Source organism: Telmatherina bonti (genome assembly GCF_933228915.1).
Source record: "Telmatherina bonti genome assembly, chromosome: 2".
Classification (NCBI taxonomy): Eukaryota; Metazoa; Chordata; class Actinopteri; order Atheriniformes; family Telmatherinidae; genus Telmatherina; species Telmatherina bonti.
In genome coordinates this window covers 6460869-6487735 of record NC_136620.1, presented here as the reverse complement: position 1 = coordinate 6487735, position 26867 = coordinate 6460869, and the positions used below count along the sequence as shown (strand labels likewise).

General features: G+C 44.9%; 1 protein-coding gene across 1 annotated transcript in view; it reads right to left on the bottom strand.

Annotated features, from left to right (window-relative positions):
• The window catches only part of lamb1a (laminin, beta 1a), a 44525-nt gene that overhangs the window by 12196 nt on the left and 5462 nt on the right, over positions 1-26867 (bottom strand). Inside the window, exons 3-25 of the mRNA XM_079249028.1 lie at positions 26111-26249; positions 24812-24885; positions 24371-24559; positions 23593-23656; positions 23300-23502; positions 22935-23055; positions 21481-21669; positions 20564-20740; positions 16291-16403; positions 15026-15105; positions 14057-14192; positions 13449-13607; positions 11807-11934; positions 10899-11019; positions 10476-10677; positions 9379-9522; positions 9067-9298; positions 8812-8975; positions 5287-5511; positions 4168-4385; positions 3946-4042; positions 1397-1766; positions 1141-1325 (exon numbers count right to left, since the gene is read on the bottom strand). Of these exons, the coding sequence (XP_079105154.1) occupies positions 1141-1325; positions 1397-1766; positions 3946-4042; positions 4168-4385; positions 5287-5511; positions 8812-8975; positions 9067-9298; positions 9379-9522; positions 10476-10677; positions 10899-11019; positions 11807-11934; positions 13449-13607; positions 14057-14192; positions 15026-15105; positions 16291-16403; positions 20564-20740; positions 21481-21669; positions 22935-23055; positions 23300-23502; positions 23593-23656; positions 24371-24559; positions 24812-24885; positions 26111-26249 (3730 nt within the window). The remainder of the gene's footprint in view (positions 1-1140; positions 1326-1396; positions 1767-3945; positions 4043-4167; positions 4386-5286; positions 5512-8811; positions 8976-9066; positions 9299-9378; positions 9523-10475; positions 10678-10898; positions 11020-11806; positions 11935-13448; positions 13608-14056; positions 14193-15025; positions 15106-16290; positions 16404-20563; positions 20741-21480; positions 21670-22934; positions 23056-23299; positions 23503-23592; positions 23657-24370; positions 24560-24811; positions 24886-26110; positions 26250-26867) is intronic.

The following is a 26867-nucleotide window of genomic DNA, read 5'->3' as shown; positions in this document are numbered from 1 at the left end:
GGGTACCGGCGGGCTAAGCGGCATGCGGCTTCGGCTGTTGCCGAGGCAAAAACTTGGGCATGGGAGGAGTTCGGCGAGGCCATGGAGAAAGACTTCCGGACGGCTTCGAGGAGATTCTGGTCCACCATCCGGCGGCTCAGGAGGGGGAAGCAGTGCTCCGTCAATACTGTGTACAGTGGAGATGGGGAGCTGCTGACCTCAACTCGGGACGTAGTGGGTTGGTGGAAGGAATACTTCGAAGACCTCCTCAATCCTACCAACACGTCTTCCGATGAGGAAGCAGAGCTGGTGGACTCAGGGGTGGACTCTCCTATCTCTGGGGCTGAAGTCGCTGAGGTGGTCAAAAAGCTCCTTGGCGGCAAGTCCCCGGGGGTGGATGAGATCCGCCCGGAGTTCCTTAAGGCTCTGGATGCTGTGGGGCTGTCCTGGCTGACACGCCTCTGCAGCATCGCGTGGACATCAGGGGCAGTACCACTGGATTGGCAGACTGGGGTGGTGGTCCCCCCTTTTTTTTTTTTTTATTTATTATTACTTTATAAACTGACTAAAGTAATAATAAATAAAAATTTTATGAAAATCATTACATTATTTTCTAATTCTGGTTCAATAGAATTTTTTTTTAAAGCAAACAAATAAGATAATTTATTACATATTACATGAGTCATAAAGTAATATTTAGTTGAAGAATCCTTTAATGTTTCCGCTCCAGTCAGGTGTTTTCTGTTCCTCCCAGTCAGACTTCTGCACCTGTTGACAGGTATTTTCTCCCACTGTTCAACAGAAAAGTCTCTCATTTGTCCAGGACACATTTGTTTTGTTTTGTTTTTTCTTTCTTTATTCAGCTCAGTTAAATGAAAAAACAGTGTCTTATATTACTAAATTATATTTTTCCCAAATTTTAGTAATAATTCCTTTTTTAAGTCTCCAGTTATTTGAGTGACTGTTGTAAATTCAGCCTTTTCTTTAATGAGAGGAGATGAATACATATGAGCACAGCTTGTGTTGTGTGTCGGGTGTGTAAAGGTCTTTCCACGCGACCGTTCCAGAGAAACTAGACGTGATATAAGCGACTGAGGTCAGTTTTCTTCACCACACTCAACTTATTTCCATAAACCGAGCTGTGATCTTTGACAGTTTTACCTCTGATATCTGAGTTTTTGATGAACTCGACCTGGTCCAGCAGCTCCTTCACGGTTCTCTCCAGTTTCTGAGAGTCCGACGCCACAGAGTCCAGTTTAGTCTCCGTGGCAGAGTTCTGGTTGTCCGCCTGGGCCAGAGTCTCCTCTGTGTGGTTCAACGTCTGACTCAGAGTTCCCATCAGGTCACTAAGACACAAACAGAGGTCAGAGCTTTCATCCATCTGGAAATACATGACGTGTACGAGCTGTGAGCTCACCTGGCCTGTTGCAGCAGGTGCTGGATCTCAGTCAGAGGCTGTGAGGCTGGGTTCTGGTCTAGGATGACCTGGATGTTGGCAGCGCTCTTCTCTATCTTGTCAATGGACTTCTTGTACGGTCCACTGATTCCACTGGATTTAATGGCATTGACCTTGTTGACCATTTGGTGTGTCTGATTGGTCAGCTGGCCAATGATGTCATCCCAGTCTGAGAAGCACTGGTGGCAGCGATGGCAGTCCGGGAAGGTTCCGGTGAAACCGCGAGCACAGACGTCACAGCGAGGTCCCGAGACGCCGTCCACGCAGACACAGTGACCGCTGACCTTGTTACACTGAGACTCCCAGATGCCCCGAGGGTCGCAGTCGCAAGCTGGGAAGACAGGAACCACGTCAATCAGTCCTGGTCCTGGTCCTGGACCACCAACTGGATCCTGGTCCTGGACCACCAACTGGATCCTGGTCCTGAACCACCAGCTGAATTCTGGTCCTGGACCACCAACTGGATCCTGGTCCTGGACCACCAACTGGATCCTGGTCCTGGACCACCAGCGGGATCCTGGTCCTGAACCACCAGCTGGATCCTGGTCCTGGACCACCAGCGGGATCCTGGTCCTGAACCACCAGATGGATTCTGGTCCTGGACCACCAGATGGATTCTGGTCCTGGACCACCAGCTGGATCCTGGTCCTGGACCACCAGCGGGATCCTGGTCCTGAACCACCAGCTGGATTCTGGTCCTGAACCACCAGCTGGATCCTGATCTTTAACAACCTACCAGATCAGACTCTCTTGGATCCTTAGACCAGGATCAGATCCAGAATGAAAACAGCCTGCCAGGATCCTCCTCTAGGTTCTGGGTTCAGCAGAAAGTACTGCCCAGTAATCCCTCCACTCTCTCCCAGTGATTACTGGGATAGACTTCCTGAGGAGAGTCCCTCCAATCTGTAAGATGCTGGAATCAGAACCAAGTTCAGTTCTTCAAGCTTTTCATGATGTTTGTGACTAAACTAAAAACTGGAACTCATATTTGAACTGTTCTCATTCTGATCAGAAAACTTATTTCTCTGATCATTCCTGGAGTCCCTGAATGCAACGTCTGCACGTCCACACAAACAAAACCCAAACAGCAACTTCCCACACAGAACTTTGTCTCTTTCTGCAACGTCTGGACGAAATTAAATCCAGACGTTACAAGAACCAGTCAGAACTCTGATCCAGAACCTCAAGGTGACAGAGTTTATGTCCTGATTCAGTTCTAGACCGACCCACTTCCTCTTATCTTCTCATTCCCGTCTTCACTCCTGCTGACCCGATCCAGTTTCCAGACCTCCTCTTGGCCCCCAGCTGGAGGTAACAAAGCTCTGTTGTGCATTTCTGGATATCTGAGTGATCTCTGGTCTCGTCTCCATAGTAACGGGACCCTGGGCCTCGGCAAACATCTGGATCTAATATGAGTCGCAGCAGATTGAACCACAGGAGGTTTTATGACACGAAATGATTCAGGCTCAGATTTGACACTATCTTAGTTTGATCTGTCCTCAGATCCGGACTCTGGACTCAGAACCAGACTCTGTCCTCAGATCCGGACTCTGGACTCAGAACCAGACTCTGTCCTCAGATCCGGACTCTGGACTCAGAACCAGACTCTGTCCTCAGATCCGGACTCTGGACTCAGATCCAGACTCTGTCCTCAGATCCGGACTCTGGACTCAGAACCGGACTCTGGACTCAGATCCAGACTCTGTCCTCAGATCCGGACTCTGTCCTCAGATCCAGACTCTGTCCTCAGATTCAGACTCTATCCTCAGATCTAGACTCTGTCCTCTGAACCAGACTCTGTCCTCAGATCCGGACTCTGGACTCAGATCCGGACTCTGTCCTCAGATCCGGACTCTGGACTCAGATCCGGACTCTGTCCTCAGATCCAGACTCTGTCCTCAGATCCGGACTCTGGACTCAGATCCGGACTCTGTCCTCAGATCCGGACTCTGGACTCAGATCCGGACTCTGGACTCAGATTTGGACTCTGTCCTCAGATCCGGACTCTGGACTCAGATCCGGACTCTGGACTCAGATCTGGACTCTGTCCTCAGATCCGGACTCTGGACTCAGATCCGGACTCTGGACTCAGATCTGGACTCTGTCCTCAGATCCGGACTCTGGACTCAGATCTGGACTCTGGACTCAGATCCGGACTCTGTCCTCAGATCCGGACTCTGGACTCAGATCCGGACTCTGTCCTCAGATCCAGACTCTGTCCTCAGATCCGGACTCTGGACTCAGATCCGGACTCTGTCCTCAGATCCGGACTCTGGACTCAGATCCGGACTCTGGACTCAGATCCGGACTCTGTCCTCAGATCCGGACTCTGGACTCAGATCTGGACTCTGTCCTCAGATCCGGACTCTGGACTCAGATCCGGACTCTGGACTCAGATCTGGACTCTGGACTGGAGAAATAATTTTTTCTGTTCCAGTAAAACAAACAAACAAAAACAGTGTCTAACAGACATAATTATTACAACATGCGGATCCTGGTTCTGAGCATACCGTGACATTTGACTTCGGGGTCGCCCCAGAACAGTTCTCTGCACTCGCTGCACGTTCGTCCCCCGAAGCCCGGATGACAAGAACACTGACCGCTGATCTGTGGACAAAAACCGACGGTCAGTTTTCCACAAAGAGGATCTCGGTGAGGATCCTGCCCAACGTCTGACCCAAATACTGAAGGAGGATTTGAAAGCTCTGTTCTGAAACTGAACCGGTCTTCACCTCGTTACAGGAAGTCCCATACGAGTGTTTCGGGTCGCAGTCGCAGGTCTGACAGCCGGAGCCACTCGCCATGTTCCAGGTGTCGGGTTGGCAGCGGTCACAGTGCTGACCGGCCACGTTGGGCTGACAGCGACACTGACCCGTCCGGCGGTCACAGTGGCAGTCAGCGGGGGACAGACAGCTGGACTGGTTGCTGCCGAGCTGATTACAAACACACTCTGGACAAAAGAAGAAACCATCAGTGATTATCATCATTTTAAATAAGGATCATGATCTTTATCATGAATCAGAGTCAAAACTTCTTCAGCATCAAAAGTTTCATGTTTTCTTTTTTTTTTTTACAGATTTACAATCATCTACTTTAACCTCTGCTGACTTTGCAATCTGTATGTGTGCATACATGCACATTTGTACATGCACATGTGTGTGTATGTAATGTGTTTGTATACATGATGGACCGATGTACATTGTCCTCATTCATCTTCTGCCGCTTATCCGGGGTCGGGTCGCGGGGGCAGCAGCCTAAGCAGGGAAGCCCAGACTTCCCTCTCCCCAGCCACATTTGCCAACTCTGCGGGGGGATCCCGAGGCGTTCCCAGGCCAGCCGAGAGATATAATCCCTCCAGCGTGTCCTGGGTCTTCCCCGGGGTCTCCTTCCAGAGGGACGTGCCTGGAACACCTCACCAGGGAGGTCCAGGAGGCATCCTGACCAGATGCCCGAGCCACCTCAACTGGTTCCTCTCGATGCGGAGGAGCAGCGGCTCTACTCTGATCTCCTCCCGGATGACCGAGCTCCTCACCCTATCTCTTTGGTCATGACCCACGGCTCATGACTATAGGTGAAGGTAGGAGGTAGGGTCTATGTTTTAAAACAGTGTAAGAGTTGCAAAGGCCAAGATGTCCTATAGGACATGGTCTCGTATTACTCAGGTCTTTATTGGTCTTAACTTGACTCTGTCTTTTCTGGACTCGATCAGTCTCTACTTGTCTCTGCTTGTACTTGCTTCCCTAACTGGGCCACTCTGGTTTTGATCTCTGTATTTTAGTTTTGTCAAGAGACGTCAGAACGACAGAATGTGTATGGTTTCCATAGTAACCCTGTGGAACTGATGCACTCACTTCTGCAGTCCTGAAGCAGAGCGTTGCCATAGTAACCCAGTTTGCAGCTCTGACAGGCGGGGCCCTCAGTGTGGTATAGGCAGCGTAGACACTCTCCGGTCTGAGAGTGGCAAGACTCTGGATCCGACATGTCGATGTTGTTGTTGCACTGACAGGGAAGACACTGTCCCCCTGCCTCACTTGGGTTTCCATAGTAACCAGGTGAGCACTCGTCACAGCGAGGACCTGGAGACACGGAATGAAAAACAGATATATTGGTGACCAAAGTGACTGAGAGACGAGGACTCTCTGACCACATCTGATCTGATTGAGGCTTGTGAGCTCTTTGAGCATTTTTGTGACTGAGCAAAAACTGAGACCAGATTGATGCAGAGAAACAGTTCAAGCTAAAAACTTCTACTTTGATTTAAAACTGCAGCTTCGTCTTTAAGAACAGTTCAACAGTCAGTCAGAATCAGAGGTGTATAATAAAGTCTCAGTCTGTCTTCAGGCATCACCTTCCTCTGGTAATATGTAGGTTTGGGTTGGAAACCTGAGCTGGTGACTCACGTTTCTGTCTGGGAGACTCAGCATCAACATCTTATATCCGGCTTTAATAACACACTCACACTGTTTCCATAACAGTAAATCACAGAGCTGCATCTCATTTTTATATCTCTGCACAAAGCAGCTGTTAGATCACAAATTACCCATCTGATTCCAGGTGTGACATCCAGCTTGGGTTTTTCCCCATGGATCTTTTTCCTTTGAGTTTTCGTTTCAAATGTGACTGAGTAAACCATAACTATATGTAAACTTTTTATGTACTTATTCATCTCAAAAGCTCAGCTGAACCCTGACTGACTCATAAAAAGCTGGAAACCACAACAATGATTTCTACACTATGGACATAATCTGTTCTCATGTAGAAAACTGCTCAGAATGTTCTGCAACTGGAATCTATCTGGAAACCAACTGGAACCTATCTGGAAACCAACTGGAAACTATCTGGAAACCAACTGGAATCTATCTGGAAACAACTGGAAACTAACTGGAAACCAACTGGAAGCCGACTGGAATCTATCTGGAAACCAATTGGAAACTATCTGGAAACCAACTGGAAACCAACTGGAAACTATCTGGAAACAACTGGAATCTAACTGGAAACCAACTGGAATCTATTTGGAAACTGACTGTACACCAACTGGAAACTATCTGGAAACCAACTGGAATCTATCTGGAAACCAACTGGAACCTATCTGGAAACCAACTGGAAACTATCTGGAAACTATCTGGAAACAACTGGAAACTAACTGGAAACCAACTGGAATCTATTTGGAAACTGACTGTACACCAACTGGAAACTATCTGGAAGCCAACTGGAAACTATCTGGAAACCAACTGGAATCTATCTGGAAACCAACTGGAACCTATCTGGAAACCAACTGTAAACTATCTCGAAACCAACTGGAATCTATCTGGAAACAACTGGAAACTAACTGGAAACCAACCGGAAGCCAACTGGAATCTATCTGGAAACCAATTGGAAACTATCTGGAAGCCAACTGGAAACTAACTGGAAACCAACTGGAAACCAACTGGAAACTATCTGGAAACCAACTGGAAACTATCTGGAAACAACTGGAAACTAACTGGAAACAACTGGAAACTATCTGGAAACAACTGGAAACTAACTGGAAACAACTGGAAACTATCTGGAAACAACTGGAAACTAACTGGAAACAACTGGAAACTAACTGGAAACCAACTGGAAACTATCTAGAAACCAACTGGAATCTATCTCGAAACTTACTGTAAACCAACTGGAATCTATCTGGAAACCAACTGGAATCTATCTGGAAACAACTGGAAACTAACTGGAAACCAACTGGAAGCCAACTGGAATCTATCTGGAAAAACCAATTGGAAACTATCTGGAAACCAACTGGAAACCAACTGGAAACTATCTGGAAACCAACTGGAAACTAACTTGAAACCAAATTCAAACCAACTGGAAACTATCTGGAAACAACTGGAAACTAACTGGAAACAACTGGAAACTATCTGGAAATAACTGGAAACTAACTGGAAACAACTGGAAACCAACTGGAAACTATCTAGAAACCAACTGGAATCTATCTCGAAACTTACTGTAAACCAACTGGAATCTATCTGGAAACCAACTGGAATCTATCTGGAAACAACTGGAAACTAACTGGAAACCAACTGGAAGCCAACTGGAAACTATCTGGAAACAACTGGAAACTAACTGGAAACAACTGGAAACTATCTGGAAACAACTGGAAACTAACTGGAAACAACTGGAAACTAACTGGAAACCAACTGGAAACTATCTAGAAACCAACTGGAATCTATCTCGAAACTTACTGTAAACCAACTGGAATCTATCTGGAAACCAACTGGAATCTATCTGGAAACAACTGGAAACTAACTGGAAACCAACTGGAAGCCAACTGGAATCTATCTGGAAAAACCAATTGGAAACTATCTGGAAACCAACTGGAAACCAACTGGAAACTATCTGGAAACCAACTGGAAACTAACTTGAAACCAAATTCAAACCAACTGGAAACTATCTGGAAACAACTGGAAACTAACTGGAAACAACTGGAAACTATCTGGAAATAACTGGAAACTAACTGGAAACAACTGGAAACCAACTGGAAACTATCTAGAAACCAACTGGAATCTATCTCGAAACTTACTGTAAACCAACTGGAATCTATCTGGAAACCAACTGGAATCTATCTGGAAACAACTGGAAACTAACTGGAAACCAACTGGAAGCCAACTGGAATCTATCTGGAAAAACCAATTGGAAACTATCTGGAAACCAACTGGAAACTATCTGGAAACCAACTGGAAACTAACTGGAAACAACTGGAAACCAACTGGAAACTATCTAGAAACCAACTGGAATCTATCTCGAAACTTACTGTAAACCAACTGGAATCTATCTGGAAACCAACTGGAATCTATCTGGAAACAACTGGAAACTAACTGGAAACTATCTGGAAACCAACTGGAATCTATCTCGAAACTTACTGGAAACCAACTGGAATCTATCTGGAAACAAACTGGAAACTATCTGGAAACTGACTTTAAACCAACTGGAATCTATCTGGAAACCAACTGGAAACTATCTGGAAACTATCTGGAAACCAACTGGAAACTAACTGGAAACCAACTGGAATCTATTTGGAAACCAACTGGAAACTATCTGGAAACCAACTGGAAACTAACTGGAAGCCAACTGGAAACCACCTGGAAACTATCTAGAAACCAACTGGAACCAACTGGAAAATTCCTGGATCCAAACAGTGATCCAGATCACCACCTAAATTAAATCAGTCGTTCCTTTTCACGTTTCCAACAACTCCTAAAAATTTCATGAAAATCCATTCATAAATCCATCCATAACTTTTTTAGTTATCTTGAACACAAACAAACAGATAAACGCAGGGAAAAACATAACCTCCTTGGCGGAGGTAAACCTCGTCTTTCTGGTGTCCTTAAACTTCTTACCTTTGTATCCTGTCTTGCAGACACAGATGGCCTGCTGGATCTCATCACTGTGGTAACAACTTCCTGCAAATTGCCGCAAGCTTTCTGGGCCATCAGGACACATACAAGGACGACAGTGATCACCTGATCCCAACACTGGATTACCATAGTAACCATCCAGACACCTGAATGCAGGTGAGATAGAAGCAATGCGGTCAAAAAAGAAATCCAATTTGCTGACAATGCAGAACAGTTCCACTGGGCCACCCGACTGACCTGTCACAGCTGTGCCCGGTGGTCCGGTCCCTGCAGTTGATGCAGCGGCCGTTGTCGGGGTCGCAGGTATCAGCGTGTCCGTTACAGGAGCAGGGTTGGCAGGCCGGGAAGCCCCAGTGACCCAGCAGGCAGCGGTCGCACTGCCTCCCGGATGCCCCAACCACACAGTCGCACTGACCCGTATGCTGATCGCAGAATGGACTCTGTGAACCCAGAGGGTCACACATACAGGCTGAAAGAGGCACAAGGACTCGGTTACAGATGACGGGAACACTGCAGAACACCACCAACCTGGAAGAAAGAGCTTCTGACCTCTGCAGCCACTGGGTCCAAACTGGAACGTAGTCGGAGCACACCTGTCACAGTTCCTGCCAACCACATTTGTCCGACACTGACACTGACCCCCGCTGGGATCACACAAGTTGCTGAGGGAGCCCTGAGGGTCACACTGGCATTCTGGGGAATGGATTCCAATACAGGAGACATTTTAGTCAACAATGTCTGCCTGAGAGTTCGGATGCTGTTGTATTTACGAGCTCAGAGGAATGTGAAGATGCCAAAATGAGTACAATGACAATAAAGACATTCCAAACGAGTTGAGTCTCGCTGAGGAGGAAGAATGAATAGTGACATGAAAACAGCTGGAAAGACAAACACCCTGAAAGATGAAGAGGGCTTTCACACCTGCGGGTCTAGGTTTTGTTGGGCGGATTTCTAAAAGATTTCACACCTTCAGTCTGGTTTATGTTCACACTGCACCTAACTCAAGCAGACTGAACCTCCTGGACAACTCCACATAATGAAAACAGCTGTTCTCTACGGGGCAAAACTACCACAGAAACACAGTTATCTGGTAAAAATGCAGCTCATATGATTTTTTTTTCTTTCTCCTTCTTTTCTTTTTTATTTTTGTGGACATGAAGAGTGTTTTCCTGATCTTCACCTTGAAGCCCTGCAGGAGCTATTGTGAGAAAACTTCTCTCCAACCTGGCGTCCAGCTGCCAGACAGATGTTTCTGCTGCTGGTTCTGAGATCCAGGATGGAGAACACAGCTGGAACCAGGATGCTACACCAGATCTGCTTCATGTAGCATTCTCCCATCACATGAATCAAAAACCAGACGACTGAGAGGTTCAGTCTGACATTATACAAGTTAAAAGCCCTCTGCTTAAAATAAACCCTCTCATATATTATATTTGCTGTCTTTCCTTTTTATTGTCAATGAAAACAACATCGTGGCTTCCAAGTGGACCAGAGTCTACTTTTTTGGCTTTGGGTACTGATACTGTTCTATCCCTGGAAGTAGACCACGGTCAAGTTAAAGCAGATCAAACAGCAAAGTGTATGGATGGATGGATGGATGGATGGATGGATGAGTGGATGAGTGGATGGATGGATGGATGGATTACCTTTGGCTCCCTGGTGTAACATGGCGGAGATGCTGAAGATAAAGCTTTTGCAGATGTCTGTCAGAGGCGTCTTGATGACGCTCTGGCTGTTCTCCAGACAGCGGTAACGCTGGAATGTTTCCCAGGCGTCGCTTCCGCTGGAGTCACCTCCAACCGAGCCTGTGAATATCTCCATGTTCTTACAGTGAGGCATCAATACAATCTGAGGATGGAGACAGTGTGAGAGTAGAAACATGACCTGGTAAAACCCTGAGATCCTGACTGAAGAACCTAAGGTTGGATCAAGGTCCAGCTTTCAGTTTTATGGAGAAATTTCTGGTTGTCCTTCAACACTTTATTCTTTCTGAAAAAAGAAGTTTTGGAACAGAAGACCTTTTCTGCTACAGCTCCTCATGGCAGACATGAGGTTGGGAGATAACTCACCGAGTCAATGAGGGTGTACGGAGACTGGACGTCGCTGAGGGCCGAGTACAGCGTCAGACTGAGACGGATGGTGTAGCTCAGACCCGATTCAAAGCAAACTGGTCTGGGAAGAACCACATATCTGCAGGAACACACAGTAACCAGTAAAACCAGTCAGATTTGACCAAACAACTAGTACTAAATAGCCTAACCAAATACAGCAAAACTAACTAACTAACTAACTAACTAAGACTAGTACTGCAACTGACTCTAACTGGTACTACACCCAACAACCTGTAGTACTAATCAACTAAGTAAAGCTTGTACTATAACTAAATGTTGTTGTTTTTCTGTCGGCTTGTCCCTTTGAAGGAGTCACCAGAGCGAATCATCGCTCAGGTGAATGACCACATGTTTTAACCCTGGATGCCCTTCCTGACGCAACCCTCTGCATTTATCTGGGCATGGGATCGGCCCTCAGAGAACAATCTTCCTCGGGGTTCCAGGAGCGTAGGGGAGCAGGACTCAAACTGCTAACCAACGGGTCACAAGACATGCGGCTCGACCACCTGAGCCACTGCAATTAGCTTGCACTATAACTAAATAACTAACAATACTTAGTAATGATGCTAACTAACTATCTAGAGCTACAGTAGTACTACAACTAATTTGATTTACTGCAACTAACTAACAATACATCATACAAATTATACCTGCTAACTATAGTTTAAAATTTGTATTATTACCAGCTAATGACACATACAACAATAATAAATTAACATATAAGCAGCACTGCAATGACTGAGCTAATTATAACTAGTTATTTAACTACTTCACTAACTGACTAACTAAATAGCTATGACTTGCAATTAATCAACAATAACTAGTTATTATTAAAACAAATGCACTAAGTAACCATAGGTTCTGACCGCGAGCCAGGGTGCAGTGAAACCATCTGGTTGTCATCATCTGGCATGGTGTTGACACAGCGGCTGTCAGCTGTGATTGGACCAGGCCTCATCACTGTCATCAGAACCTCCTCCCACTGGTCAGGTAGCTGCACAACCAGAGCCAGAACTTTAGAGTTTCTGCTTTAAAATGATTCACAGCATCAAGGTAAAGGACATTTTCTTGATTTAAATACCAGACTCTTAGAACCCATCAGACAGAAAAACTTGTGTCTCCTATCAGACCCAAACACCCATCAGACCCAAACACCCATCAGACCCAAACACCCATCAGACCCAAACACCCATCAGACCCAAACACCCATCAGACCCAAACACCCATCAGACCCAAACAACCATCAGACCCAAACAACCATCAGACCCAAACAACCATCAGACCCAAACACCCATCAGACCCAAACAACCATCAGACCCAAACACCTTTCAGACCCAAACAACCATCAGACCCAAACACCTTTCAGACCCAAACAACCATCAGACCCAAACACCTTTCAGACCCAAACAACCATCAGACCCAAACACCCATCAGACCCAAACACCCATCAGACCCAAACAACCATCAGACCCAAACACCCATCAGACCCAAACACCCATCAGACCCAAACACCCATCAGACCCAAACAACCATCAGACCCAAACAACCATCAGACCCAAACACCCATCAGACCCAAACAACCATCAGACCCAAACACCCATCAGACCCAAACAACCATCAGACCCAAACACCTTTCAGACCCAAACAACCATCAGACCCAAACACCTTTCAGACCCAAACAACCATCAGACCCAAACACCCATCAGACCCAAACAACCATCAGACCCAAACACCCATCAGACCCAAACACCCATCAGACCCAAACAACCATCAGACCCAAACACCCATCAGACCCAAACACCCATCAGACCCAAACAACCATCAGACCCAAACACCCATCAGACCCAAACACCTTTCAGACCCAAACAACCATCAGACCCAAACACCTTTCAGACCCAAACACCCATCAGACCCAAACACCTTTCAGACCCAAACACCTTTCAGACCCAAACAACCATCAGACCCAAACAACCATCAGACCCAAACACCCATCAGACCCAAACACCCATCAGACCCAAACACCTTTCACACCCAAACAACCATCAGACCCAAACACCTTTCAGACCCAAACACCCATCAGACCCAAACACCCATCAGACCCAAACACCTTTCAGACCCAAACACCTTTCAGACCCAAACAACCATCAGACCCAAACACCTTTCAGACCCAAACACCCATCAGACCCAAACACCTTTCAGACCCAAACAACCATCAGACCCAAACACCTTTCAGACCCAAACAACCATCAGACCCAAACACCCATCAGACCCAAACACCCATCAGACCCAACACCCATCAGACCCAAACACCTTTCAGACCCAAACACCCATCAGACCCAAACACCCATCAGACCCAAACAACCATCAGACCCAAACACCTTTCAGACCCAAACACCCATCAGACCCAAACACCTTTCAGACCCAAACAACCATCAGATCCACACACCCATCAGACCCAGACACCCCTCCAGCCACACCAACACATGTATGCAGGCTACGTGTGCCTACCTGAGGCTCATAGCGGATGAGAATGTCGTACTCCATGGAATGAGGTATGCTGTCAACAGTGAATTCCAGAAAAGCCCCCTCTGGAACATTCACCAGGCCGATACCTGTCCATGTGGGACTGCGGTCCAGAGGGTGAGGCCTCGGGACAACAGTCACTCCCTTTAAAGGCAATATGAAGATACAAAGCCTGATTATACCAGCTGAAAGGCAAGCCAAGGCAGGTTTGCTTGTACAACACACAGCTAGCAGCTAACTATCAGACTAGTGCTAATGTTTGTAGCTCAGTTTGGTGTTTACACAAGCCTGAGGCCTGTTACAGGAACCCCAAGGCCATGTTTTAAACAGACAGTAAATAAAGTTATTCACTTCAGGTATCTGGGTAGCTGTTATGAAAAATGGTCATTATAATTTTGTTTTACAACTTTATTAACAATTAAAGTTACTCAGAGTTTTATGGATACGGTAAAATATTAAAATTCAGATTCCTGTCCAAGGACAAAAGTCTCATTTGAGTCCTTCTTGGCTTCCCTTTAAGCCATTTTGTGTTTCTTTTTCACAGAGAAACAATCTTTATTAAAGAAGCATCGGCGGTTCAGACTTTTACTCACAGGTCCAAACTTAGCATCTTCAGCTTCGTAGGTGTAGTGATCCAAAGCAATGAAGTAAAATCCAGACTCAACCTGATCACAGCGACGACCGAACATGTGGTCTCTGCACACACACTGACCGCTCACCTGATCACACCTGCAGACAAACAGGAAGTAAACATTTCCCTTTTACAGGAGCATGTCAGAAAAACTTTTCTACCCGCCTCCTCCACCAGCAGCAGTGTAAGACATGGGCTCATGCTCATGAGATCCCGGAGATTTAGAAGTTGAATTAACACATAATTAATATATAAAAATATACTCCCCACAACCAGTCTGGGTTTTGGATACATCCATAAGGGCAGAATGAGCTGCTTTCACTTCTCTTGGATAGATGTATGTAACCTCTGCAGAGCTCTCACTTCGCTCTGCGATGTGCAGACTGATCCTCCAGTCAAACCCAACCAAAGACCATCGCAGCCTGCCATGGTTTGGGTTGTGGTTATGTCGTCTTGTCATGTGATCTCCTGGTTTCCTGTTGTTTTTTCCATTTTCTCTCTCCTGTATTTGGTATAACTCCCCATTTCCCAGTCATTATTTCACCTGGTTTCATTTATTTCATTCATATCTGCTGCGTCTTGTGTTCCCCGTACATAAACCACTTGCTTTAAGGTCTCCCTTCCCAGTTCATTGTTGTTAGGTGATCCTCCATGTTGCTGTCGCCCTTTTTCCTTTGAATAAACTTCCAACCTGCGTCCCGCCTGCCTCCTGTGACATCTGGCCTGCACTCAGGTCCTGCAGCATGCACCCACCCCGTGACACAGCCCACCACACCCCATCACACCCCACCAGATGTTAGCCAGCCTGAAACTCTCTGCCCGCTTGGTTAAGAGACAGAAAAGTGGGGTTGGACTTCTTGTGTGGGTAGAATCGAACCCTGTCACCATAAAGAAGTAACTGGACTTTGACCATTTGAGAATTTAAACTTACTGGTTGTTGACAGCACCTCCGAGATCACAGTCACACGGTCTGCAGCCATCCATGTCGTTACTTAGACCCCAGTGTTCAGGCTGTAAACACACAAACACACAGCTGATATAAACAACATGAAGTCAGGATGTTTTACACCATTCAGCTCATCTGACTTTAAACACTGGAAAGAAAGTCCTTCAGACGTTCACCACCCCCACAGAAACACAACAGCTGTAAACAACAGCCGTGCACACAACACGAAAACAATACAAGCAGTAAATGCCACACAAACTTAACACAAAAATACAAACACAAAAGCAACACACTGCACCTTAAAAGAAATCACAACAAACAACCAACACACCAAAATAAACAATAAACAACTAAAGAACACAAAATATTTCCACAAAAAATTATAAAGAAAACAAACAGAAAAAACAAAAACACAACAAAGACACAATTACCATAAACAAAGAAAAGATTAATGCAACAAATACAAAGCCACATAATAAAATCAATAAATAAACAAACAATTTACTCCCATGGATGAGCACTGATTGGCTAATCTTAACCTCTTTTAGTAAACTATACATCCATCCCTTGTGCATGTTTGTAACTACGAAAGCAGGCCAGGAGAGTTCATTTTTAACGCGTTTCCTCAGTGAAGACAGATTATTGGTTAAATTCTGGTGACATTTAGTAGAGATTGATTAATGCCATTCTAACATGCCCATAAAGCCTCTAGAACACCTTCAAATTTTTAGGTTAACCAGCTCACATCGCCTGCAAAGAAAATGGAGATGCCACGAAACGGGGGTGGCAGATGTTGCACTGGCCTTCTTCGAGTGGATTTTATTCATCCTTCTGTGGCATTTGGGACTACGAGTTAGGATGTTGAGAAAACTGATGATAATTTACTCAGTTTACGTGACTTCGACTGGAACACAACGACTCTCTAGCACTTTTCTCATTTTCCCACTAAAGACGAGTTTCTACGGAGATTAACATGAACATCCAGGCTTTTTGACCTTCTTGGGCCGTTACAAGCATGCACATGTGGCGTATGAATACTTCACAAAGGTTGCGTATTAAATCCACTAAGGCAGAGGTCATAGGTCATGTATTTGGCAGCCTGGTTTGTCTGCCTGTTAGCAACATAACTCAAAATAACAATTAGAGTGTATAACACAAAAGTAATGGCCACGATTACTGTCAGAAAACAGACAAAAGCTCGGAGGTGGCCTGTGTTCTTTTAGTGCTTCTAGTTTGTATTTGTTTCTCACCACGCATTGATCACAGTCCCGTCCTGTCACCAAACGTTTGCAGAAACAACTTCCTGTTTGGCTGTCACAGGGGTGTCCTCCGGGAGATGTTCCCAGAGGGCTGCAGGTGCATGCTGTAACACACACACATTAGCATACATCATCATGTTTGCTATGAGCCTCTAAAGGCCCATTTCTGCTCCTTTATGTATGTAATCATGGACGCCTGTTTTAAACGATTTGTCCTCATACTTTCATGCGTTTTTTTTTTTATGTTTTCATGGTTATTAGGTCCACTAGTGGGCAGTGCTGAGTTCAGAGTTAGCTTCTGCATCCTCACACTGGTTGCTGGTGGTATTGCACTCTTATAAGGTTGTGTACAACCGTATAAAAACACCAGAAGAAGAATAACACCACGAAGTACTGTTCTCAGTTTCTTTTTCTTCAGGTGCTTTTATTCGGTGGTCTTCTTTCTGTTCCTCTGCTTCTTCTCTGGTTGTATGTAGGCCATACAACTCAACACTGCCCCCTGGTGGTTTCTGATGCTATTCCTTTCTATTCTGCATCAAATGACAAATAAAAAACTAATCAAATTCAAATTTCTTTTCAATTTCAAATAAGTTAAAAATGGACAAAATTACTTAAATAACCTAAGAAGGAGACCCAAACACCCATCAGATCCAACACCCATCAGACCCAAACACCTTTCAGACCCAAACACCCATCAGACCAAAACATCCATCAGACCCAAACATCCATCAGACCCAAACACCCATCAGACCCAAACATCCATCAGACCCAAACATCCATCAGACCCAAACACCCATCAGACCCAAACATCCATCAGACCCAAACATCCATCAGACCCAAACATCCATCAGACCCAAAACACCCATCAGACCCAAACAACCATCAGACCCAAACATCCATCAGATCCAACACCCATCAGACCCAAACACCTTTCAGACCCAAACATCCATCAGACCCAAACACCCATCAGACCCAAACATCCATCAGACCCAAACATCCATCAGACCCAAACACCCATCAGACCCAAACATCCATCAGACCCAAACATCCATCAGACCCAAACATCCATCAGACCCAAAACACCCATCAGACCCAAACAACCATCAGACCCAAACATCCATCAGATCCAACACCCATCAGACCCAAACACCTTTCAGACCCAAAACACCCATCAGACCCAAACAAACATCCATCAGACCCAAAACACCCATCAGACCCAAACAACCATCAGACCCAAACATCCATCAGATCCAACACCCATCAGACCCAAACACCTTTCAGACCCAAACACCCATCAGACCCAAACATCCATCAGGCCCAAACACCCATCAGACCCAAACATCCATCAGACCCAAACACCCATCAGACCCAAACACCCATCAGACCCAAACATCCATCAGACCCAAAACACCCATCAGACCCAAACATCCATCAGACCCAAAACACCCATCAGACCCAAACACCCATCAGACCCAAACACCCATCAGACCCAAAACACCCATCAGACCCAAACATCCATCAGACCCAAAACACCCATCAGACCCAAACATCCATCAGACCCAAACACCTTTCAGACCCAAACAACCATCAGACCCAAACACCTTTCAGACCCAAACACCCATCAGACCCAAACAAACACCCATCAGACCCAAACAACCATCAGACCCAAACATCCATCAGACCCAAACATCCATCAGACCCAAACAAACATCAGACCCAAACACCCATCAGACCCAAACATCCATCAGACCCAAACACCCATCAGACCCAAACAAACATCAGACCCAAACACCCATCAGACCCAAACATCCATCAGACCCAAAACACCCATCAGACCCAAACAAACATCAGACCCAAACACCCATCAGACCCAAACATCCATCAGACCCAAACACCCATCAGACCCAAACAAACATCAGACCCAAACACCCATCAGACCCAAACATCCACCAGACCCAAAACACCCATCAGACCCAAACATCCATCAGACCCAAAACACCCATCAGACCCAAACATCCATCAGACCCAAAACACCCATCAGACCCAAACAAACATCAGACCCAAACACCCATCAGACCCAAAACACCCATCAGACCCAAACACCCATCAGATCCAAACACCCATCAGACCCAAACACCCATCAGACCCAAACAAACATCAGACCCAAACACCCATCAGACCCAAACATCCATCAGACCCAAACACCCATCAGACCCAAAACACCCATCAGACCCAAACACCCATCAGACCCAAACACCCATCAGACCCAAAACACCCATCAGACCCAAACACCCATCAGACCCAAACACCCATCAGACCCAAACACCTTTCAGACCCAAACACCCATCAGACCCAAACACCTTTCAGACCCAAACACCCATCAGACCCAAACACCTTTCAGACCCAAACACCTGTCAGACCCAAACACCCATCAGACCCAAACACCCATCAGACCCAAAACACCCATCAGACCCAAACACCCATCAGACCCAAACACCCATCAGACCCAAACACCTTTCAGACCCAAACACCCATCAGACCCAAACACCTTTCAGACCCAAACACCTTTCAGACCCAAACACCTTTCAGACCCAAACACCCATCAGATCCAAACACCCATCAGACCCAAACACCCATCAGACCCAAACATCCATCAGACCCAAACACCTTTCAGACCCAAACATCCATCAGACCCAAACACCTTTCAGACCCAAACATCCATCAGACCCAAACACCCATCAGACCCAAACAAACACCCATCAGACCCAAACACCCATCAGATCCAAACACCCATCAGACCCAAACACCTTTCAGACCCAAACACCCATCAGACCCAAACACCCATCAGATCCAAACACCCATCAGACCCAAACACCCATCAGACCCAAACACCCATCAGATCCAAACACCCATCAGACCCAAACACCTTTCAGACCCAAACACCCATCAGATCCAAACACCTTTCAGACCCAAACACCCATCAGACCCAAACACCTTTCAGACCCAAACATCCATCAGACCCAAACACCCATCAGACCCAAACACCCATCGGATCCAAACACCCATCAGACCCAAACACCCATCAGACCCAAACACCCATCAGATCCAAACACCTTTCAGACCCAAACACCCATCAGACCCAAACAACCATCAGATCCAAACACCCATCAGACCCAAACACCCATCAGACCCAAACATCCATCAGACCCAAACACCTTTCAGACCCAAACATCCATCAGACCCAAACACCTTTCAGACCCAAACATCCATCAGACCCAAACACCCATCAGACCCAAACAAACACCCATCAGACCCAAACACCCATCAGATCCAAACACCCATCAGACCCAAACACCTTTCAGACCCAAACACCCATCAGACCCAAACAACCATCAGATCCAAACACCCATCAGACCCAAACACCTTTCAGACCCAAACTCCCATCAGACCCAAACACCCATCAGATCCAAACACCCATCAGACCCAAACACCTTTCAGACCCAAACATCCATCAGACCCAAACACCCATCAGACCCAAACACCTTTCAGACCCAAACACCCATCAGACCCAAACACCCATCAGATCCAAACACCCATCAGACCCAAACACCCATCAGACCCAAACACCCACCAGATCCAAACACCCATCAGACCCAAACACCTTTCAGACCCAAACTCCCATCAGACCCAAACACCCATCAGATCCAAACACCCATCAGACCCAAACACCCATCAGACCCAAACACCCATCAGACCCAAACACCCATCAGATCCAAACACCCATCAGACCCAAACACCCATCAGATCCAAACACCCATCAGACCCAAACACCTTTCAGACCCAAACTCCCATCAGACCCAAACACCCATCAGATCCAAACACCCATCAGACCCAAACACCCATCAGACCCAAACAAACACCCATCAGACCCAAACACCTTTCAGACCCAAACTCCCATCAGACCCAAACACCCATCAGATCCAAACACCCATCAGACCCAAACACCCATCAGACCCAAACAAACACCCATCAGACCCAAACAAACACCCATCAGACCCAAACAACATCCTATATCTAGCATAAATTTGCGATTATTTTGGTTTAAATGTGTGTGTGTTTTACTATGTATGCGTCATGTTTGTTATATTTCTGTTGTGTGTCTGTGTCATGTGTGTTACATGTTTTCTATCCTGCTTGTCTTGTTTTTCTTGTGTCTGCGTCAGTTTTACATCATGCTTGTGTCGTGTCTGTTTTAGGTTCAGACCTTTACATCCTTCGGGGTCATCACTCAGCCCATAAAAGGCCCTTTTGCAGCGCTCGCAGCGTTCTCCCTCCACGTTGACTTTACATCGGCACTGACCGGCGATAAGACCGGCTCGGATATCTGTCACTCCATCGCAGATTCCTCCATTCAGAGAGCCCACAGGATCGCAGTTACAGGCTGCACAGACACACAGTTATTGGTCATATTTATATTCCAGAACCAAACAAGACAGGACAGGATGTAAAAAAACAATCAAAAGACAAACGCCCATCTCTTTGTGTGATACAACAGCTTGGCACATAGATCAGATCAACCCAGCACACACGTTTGATTAAACATGTTTAGACTACTGACAATGGCCTGCTCTGTGACTCAGGAACCCTGGCTGATCTTCTGAAATCACAACATCTCAGAACATTAAAGATGGCTGATAAAACTGTCTTTTATGGAAATGTTTTGCAAAAATCCCTGAATGTGCGACAATCTGCCTTCTTTCAGTGGGATGTCAAGTTATCTGTCAGTCTGAGGACACACCCCCAATTATGCTTCATTTTTAGATTAACACTTGTAACACAGCGCTTTACACTACTTGTCACATTCACACACACACACACACACAAACACACACTCGTACTACACACTCATATCCCAATAGGCACACTTTACGTACAGCAGATTGTTAATCTTTTATTACTGCTGTGAAGTTGGTCTTTTTAACATGGGACTATCAGAGATATGCTCTGTTTTGGAACCCCTAGTGGATGAGGGCTGAACTACAATTTTTTGTTGGCAGCAGTTTTAAGTCACATTGTGAGATGTTTTAACTTATACTGACAAATGTTTTAACTCATGTTAGCAGATGTTTTAACTAATGTTGGCAGATATTTAAACTAATGTTGACCAATGTCTTAACTTACGTTGGCAGATGTTTGGATCTCTGATGTCTTTTTCTGGATGTTGGTAGAAAAATGGTTTACACAGCTCACAGTTGTGTCCGTCCGTGTTGTCCCAGCAGTCATCACAAACTCCTCCACTGAGGTTTCCGGAAGCCACAAACAGGGCCATGTCAAAGTGACAGGAGTCTGAGTGCTGGTTACAGTTACACTCTGAAAGCACCACAGAATAAGAATTAAAATGTTTAAGTACTCATAGATAAAGACAGATCAGTTTTCTGTATTTAGTGCAGATGGTTCAGACTGTAATCCACATGATCAACCAAAATGGACCATAATGGATTGTAGTGGACACCATTAAAATAGATACAAATGGACCATATTTGACCAAAATAGCCCATAACAGAGTATAATGGATGGAATGGACTAAAATGAACCAAAATGGATGCAAATAGATAAAAGAAAAAGGAAAAATGGACCGTACTGGACACAAACAGATCAGAATGAGCCATAATGGACTGCAATGGACACAAATAGACTTAAATGCATCATAATAGACAAAAATAGTGGTGGACATTAATATACCAAAATGGACCATAATTGACTTAAATGGACAAAATGGACCAACCAGTATTAACTAAAATGGACAAAAAAAAATCAGCATTATTGTCATGATTTGCTCCTGGCGGTGGTGTTCCTTCTGGGCTTTAGGTGGGGCTGAGCAGGCTTCCTGGAGGCTCTGGGTGGAGTCTGGAGGTCTGATGGAACACACCAGCAACCCATCTGCCCTGGCTATGTAAGACCAGCAGGTGCTCCTGTCTCCGCCAGATTGTCTCATGGTATCTGTGGTAAATCCAGCTCCATTGAGAATTATGTGTTCTCCAAGTGTTTGAGCTAACCTTTGTCTATTTACTCCTTTCTGCCTCACTTCACTCAACCAGTGACGAACAATCACCAGCTGATCCACCTGCCTGCTCGCTCTACCATCTTGCTCACCACTCCTGGAATCTGGAACTACCCTCTCCAGCCTATCAAACACCTCTGGACACAGTAAGCCATATTTCCCAAAACTATTTTCTCAGTCAATGACTTCATTCTTTAGACTGTGCTAATCCTCTTCTCCTCCTAGAGAGATACTTCCTGAACAGAGCGACCAATTTATAGACCAAACTCAAGCAATAATTTGTGATTCATTCTCCCACTCTGTCTGCATTTTGGGTCCCACCTAGTGTGGTAGTTTTTCCCTGCCGTGATAAATACAGACTGCAGTGGACACAAATAAATAGAAATGGACCGTATTAGACCAAAATTCACCATAACAGACTGTAGTGGACACAAATAAACATAAATAGACAAAAATAAACCCAAACAGACCTACATTAAGGAATATGGACTTCAGTGGACATAAATATGGACACAAATTAATAAAAAAAAAAAAAAGATGCAAAGTTGACACTCATGGGTCAGTATGGACTTACTCTTGCAGGCATTGGTGTTGCGTCCCTCAGCTGGTCTCCATGGAAGATCGTGATAGAAATCCTGACACTGTTCACAGTTCAGCCCTTTGGTATTGTGGTTACACATACAGTGACCATGAACCTTAGACACAGACACAGATAACCGTTTAATATCAATGTAAATTATTTATTATTGTTAAATGAAGTTCATACAAATTCTATCTGGCTTTGTCTTTGAAAAAGAGTCACCAACACAACTGTCAGTAGGTTTACAATGACTGTGCATTTTGTGATTTAGCTTTATCACATCTAATGAATTCAGAACTTTTCAAACCATAGTAGCTTCCTTAAACCATCTTCAGGACCCAGCTGGCCTTAGGACTCACCATGCCCTCTCTGGTCTGTCCAGTACCATCGACTGGAGCACACTCTGAGGCGTGTCCATAACAGAAGCAGTTTCCTCGAACCACCATGTCGTAGACGGCGTAGTAATACTTTTCCTTGATCTCCATTCGAGAGTCCAGCAGGTTGTCTCCAAGCGTGTGCAGTTTAGTAAACTTCACCCGCAGGTTGGTGATCTTCAATAAGTCTGAACAAAGAGCCAATAACAGGACAAAGAATGATCAATAACTCTGCTTTAGGATCATTGTTTCAAATGATCTCAGATCTAAAGACATACTCTGGATTCTGGGGCTGTAGGGGTCGTTAATCCGAAAGGCTGGGTCCAGGACTCTGTAAATCACCTGGAAAGATGCAGGAAGAGCAGAAGAAGAGACGACATGTCGAACATCACAACTATGTCACAGTGGTGCAACGCTGCTGCTTTCATTACAAAGCGGTTAGCGAGGAATTTAATTCACTTTGCCAGCGATCCCAGTTTATCCCAACCGCCACATCGGTAAGAATGGATCAGATCCACATTGATCCGATCGGAATCAATGAGCTCGAAATGAACCAAATCCAGAGCATCTTTTAATACTTGTGCTGAAGAGGGAGGTGATAAAAACATTAAAGCAGCTGCTAGCATGATGCAGCCTATCAGCAGAAGCAATAAACAGAGTAAGGTGTTCCTTCATGGGAACGATAATTTCCCAGGAGGGATAGCGGTATTCCTCCTGAGGAATAACAGTATTCCTCCTGAGGAATAACTGGGAGAATACCAGAGGAGAAATTCCTCAGTTTTCCACACAAGGAACAACAATGCCACACAAAAAGCTTCAGAGAACATTAACTCAAAGGAATTTTCCCAGATTTAATCATAGTTGCTGCTGCTTTCTGCAGCACTCTGAACTTTAACTGTACAGCAGAACCAGAACCAGAACGGGAGGGAAACAGTCTCAAATAAAAGTGTGATTAAATAACATAAGTTTTTTTTTTCTTGGTTTGGCTCAAATTTAAGATGTTTGTTGTGGGTTTTTATCCTGTTTGTTGATGTAAAACGTCTTGAGAAGCAGTACCTCTCCTTCAGTGGATGGTTCAATGTCGGAGTAACGAGTGTCACAGATAACATCATCAACCTTCTGCATGGGACCCTGGGAAACCGCGGGGAAGGAGGTCTCACAGTCGTAGGCAAAGTAGCGATAAACCTGCCACGTCTTCCCAAAGTCAGCCGATCGCTCGATCATCATGGCAGCAGGTCGGAAAGTCTGAGAGAAGAAAATAAAGGTTGAAGAACCGAAGTGACATTCGACGCTCGATGACCCCGACATCTGATGAGACTCAGGCTAGTTTGGCTCCTGCTGATTTATACAAGACAGACATGCAATAACACAAAGGCCTTTAGAACTGAATCATGGTGTTCTGGTTCTGGTGACATCCCAGACTTCAGGATCAGCTGGTTTAAGGATCACCTCCTCACGAACACCCTGAAGCATCCTGATGTAACGAGAAGACCTCACCTTAAACGTCATGATGAGATGAGTGAAGTGAAACTCCGCCTCCAGGTTCAGCTGGATGGTCACGTTCTCCACACCTGCAGACAGCAGAACCAGGATCTCCTCAGAACCCAGGTGACCACAGAACCAAGTTCAACATTAACAGGTGACCTCATTTATCCTAGTGTGTAAATGGGTTCTTTCTTTGTGATTCTTAATGGTTTTAATGTGGTCATATTACAACCATAAAGAACCTCATTTTAACCACACAGAACCTCATTTTAACCACAAAGAACTTCATTTTAACCACAAAGAACCTCATTTTGACCACACAGAACCTCATTTTAACCACAAAGAACTTCATTTTGACCACACAGAACCTCATTTTAACCACAAAGAACCTCATTTTAACCACAAAGAACTTCATTTTGACCACACATAACCTCATTTTAACACACAGAACCTCATTTTAACCACAAAGAACTTCATTTTAACCACACAGAACCTCATTTTAACCACAAAGAACCTCATTTTAACCACAAAGAACTTCGTTTTGACCACACATAACCTCATTTTAACCACACAGAACCTCATTTTAACCACAAAGAACTTCATTTTAACCACAAAGAACCTCATTTTAACCACACAGAACCTCATTTTAACCACACAGAACCTCATTTTAACCACAAAGAACTTCATTTTGACCACACAGAACCTCATTTTAACCACAAAGAACCTCATTTTACCACAAAGAACTTTATTTTAACCACAAAGAACCTCATTTTAACCACAAAGAACTTCATTTTGACCACACAGAACCTCATTTTAACCACACAGAACCTCATTTTAACCACAAAGAACCTCATTTTAACCACACAGAACCTCATTTTGACCACACAGAACCTCATTTTAACCACACAGAACCTCATTTTAACCACAAAGAACTTCATTTTAACCACAAAGAACCTCATTTTAACCACAAAGAACTTCATTTTGACCACAAAGAACTTCATTTTGACCACAAAGAACCTCATTTTAACCACACAGAACCTCATTTTAACCACACAGAACCTCATTTTAACCACAAAGAACTTCATTTTAACCACAAAGAACCTCATTTTAACCACACAGAACCTCATTTTAACCACACAGAACCTCATTTTAACCACACAGAAACACACAATAGACCAGAAGAAAACCAGGACCTTGCAGGACCACACAAGAACCACGCAGAACTCGTGGAAGAGTTGCAGAAATGTTTCTGTGATAGTGGAGCCCCCACCTCTCCTGACTTGGAGTTTTAACCTGTAAAGTCCCCCTCACCGTTCTCAGACTGCCACCAGGTCTTCAGTCGGTTCGGACCGAAGGTGGTGACAACATTCTCGATGCGATGGCTGTTGGTCTGATTGGCCAGCTCATCGTGCGGCGCCACGGAGTCACATGTGAAGCACTTCTTCTCCTCCTGGTCAGAGACAGAGGGGGAAGGTAAAAATCTCAGCCAGGACTTAAATTCCTCGGATTCCTCTCTTCAGATGGTCAGAGGAAACAATGTAACCCAATTCTCACAGATTTTAACATCAAATAACATTTTTCTTCTACACAGAATGTGTTGCTGATTTAACCCTTTGATGCATCACGTACACTACAGCAGACGCCTATTTAAAGGCTGTTTTATTGTATTTTCATAAGTGAGGATGGCATAGTTGCTATTTTGCCGCGTCAGTGCACATTAGGAGGGTCACCCAACACACTGCCCCTCTCTGAACAATAAACTAATATCATATAAAATTTCATCTATACACTACCTTTTATTTACCAACTTTACCTCAGTGATAAACAGGACCAGAAAATGATATTAGCCATTTTTATAGAATATTTCTAATATAAATATCACTAAATATTATTTCATAAATATTTCTATAGAACATAAAAATGGAATAAACTAAAAAAGTTGAATAATACTAAAGGCAAAGAAAAGTGTCTGTAAACGTCTGTAGAAGTCAAAGTGAGTTAGAAGCAGCAACATTTCCACTCAGACGGTCTCTCTCAGTGTTAAAGATAAACAACATGGAACTGTTGA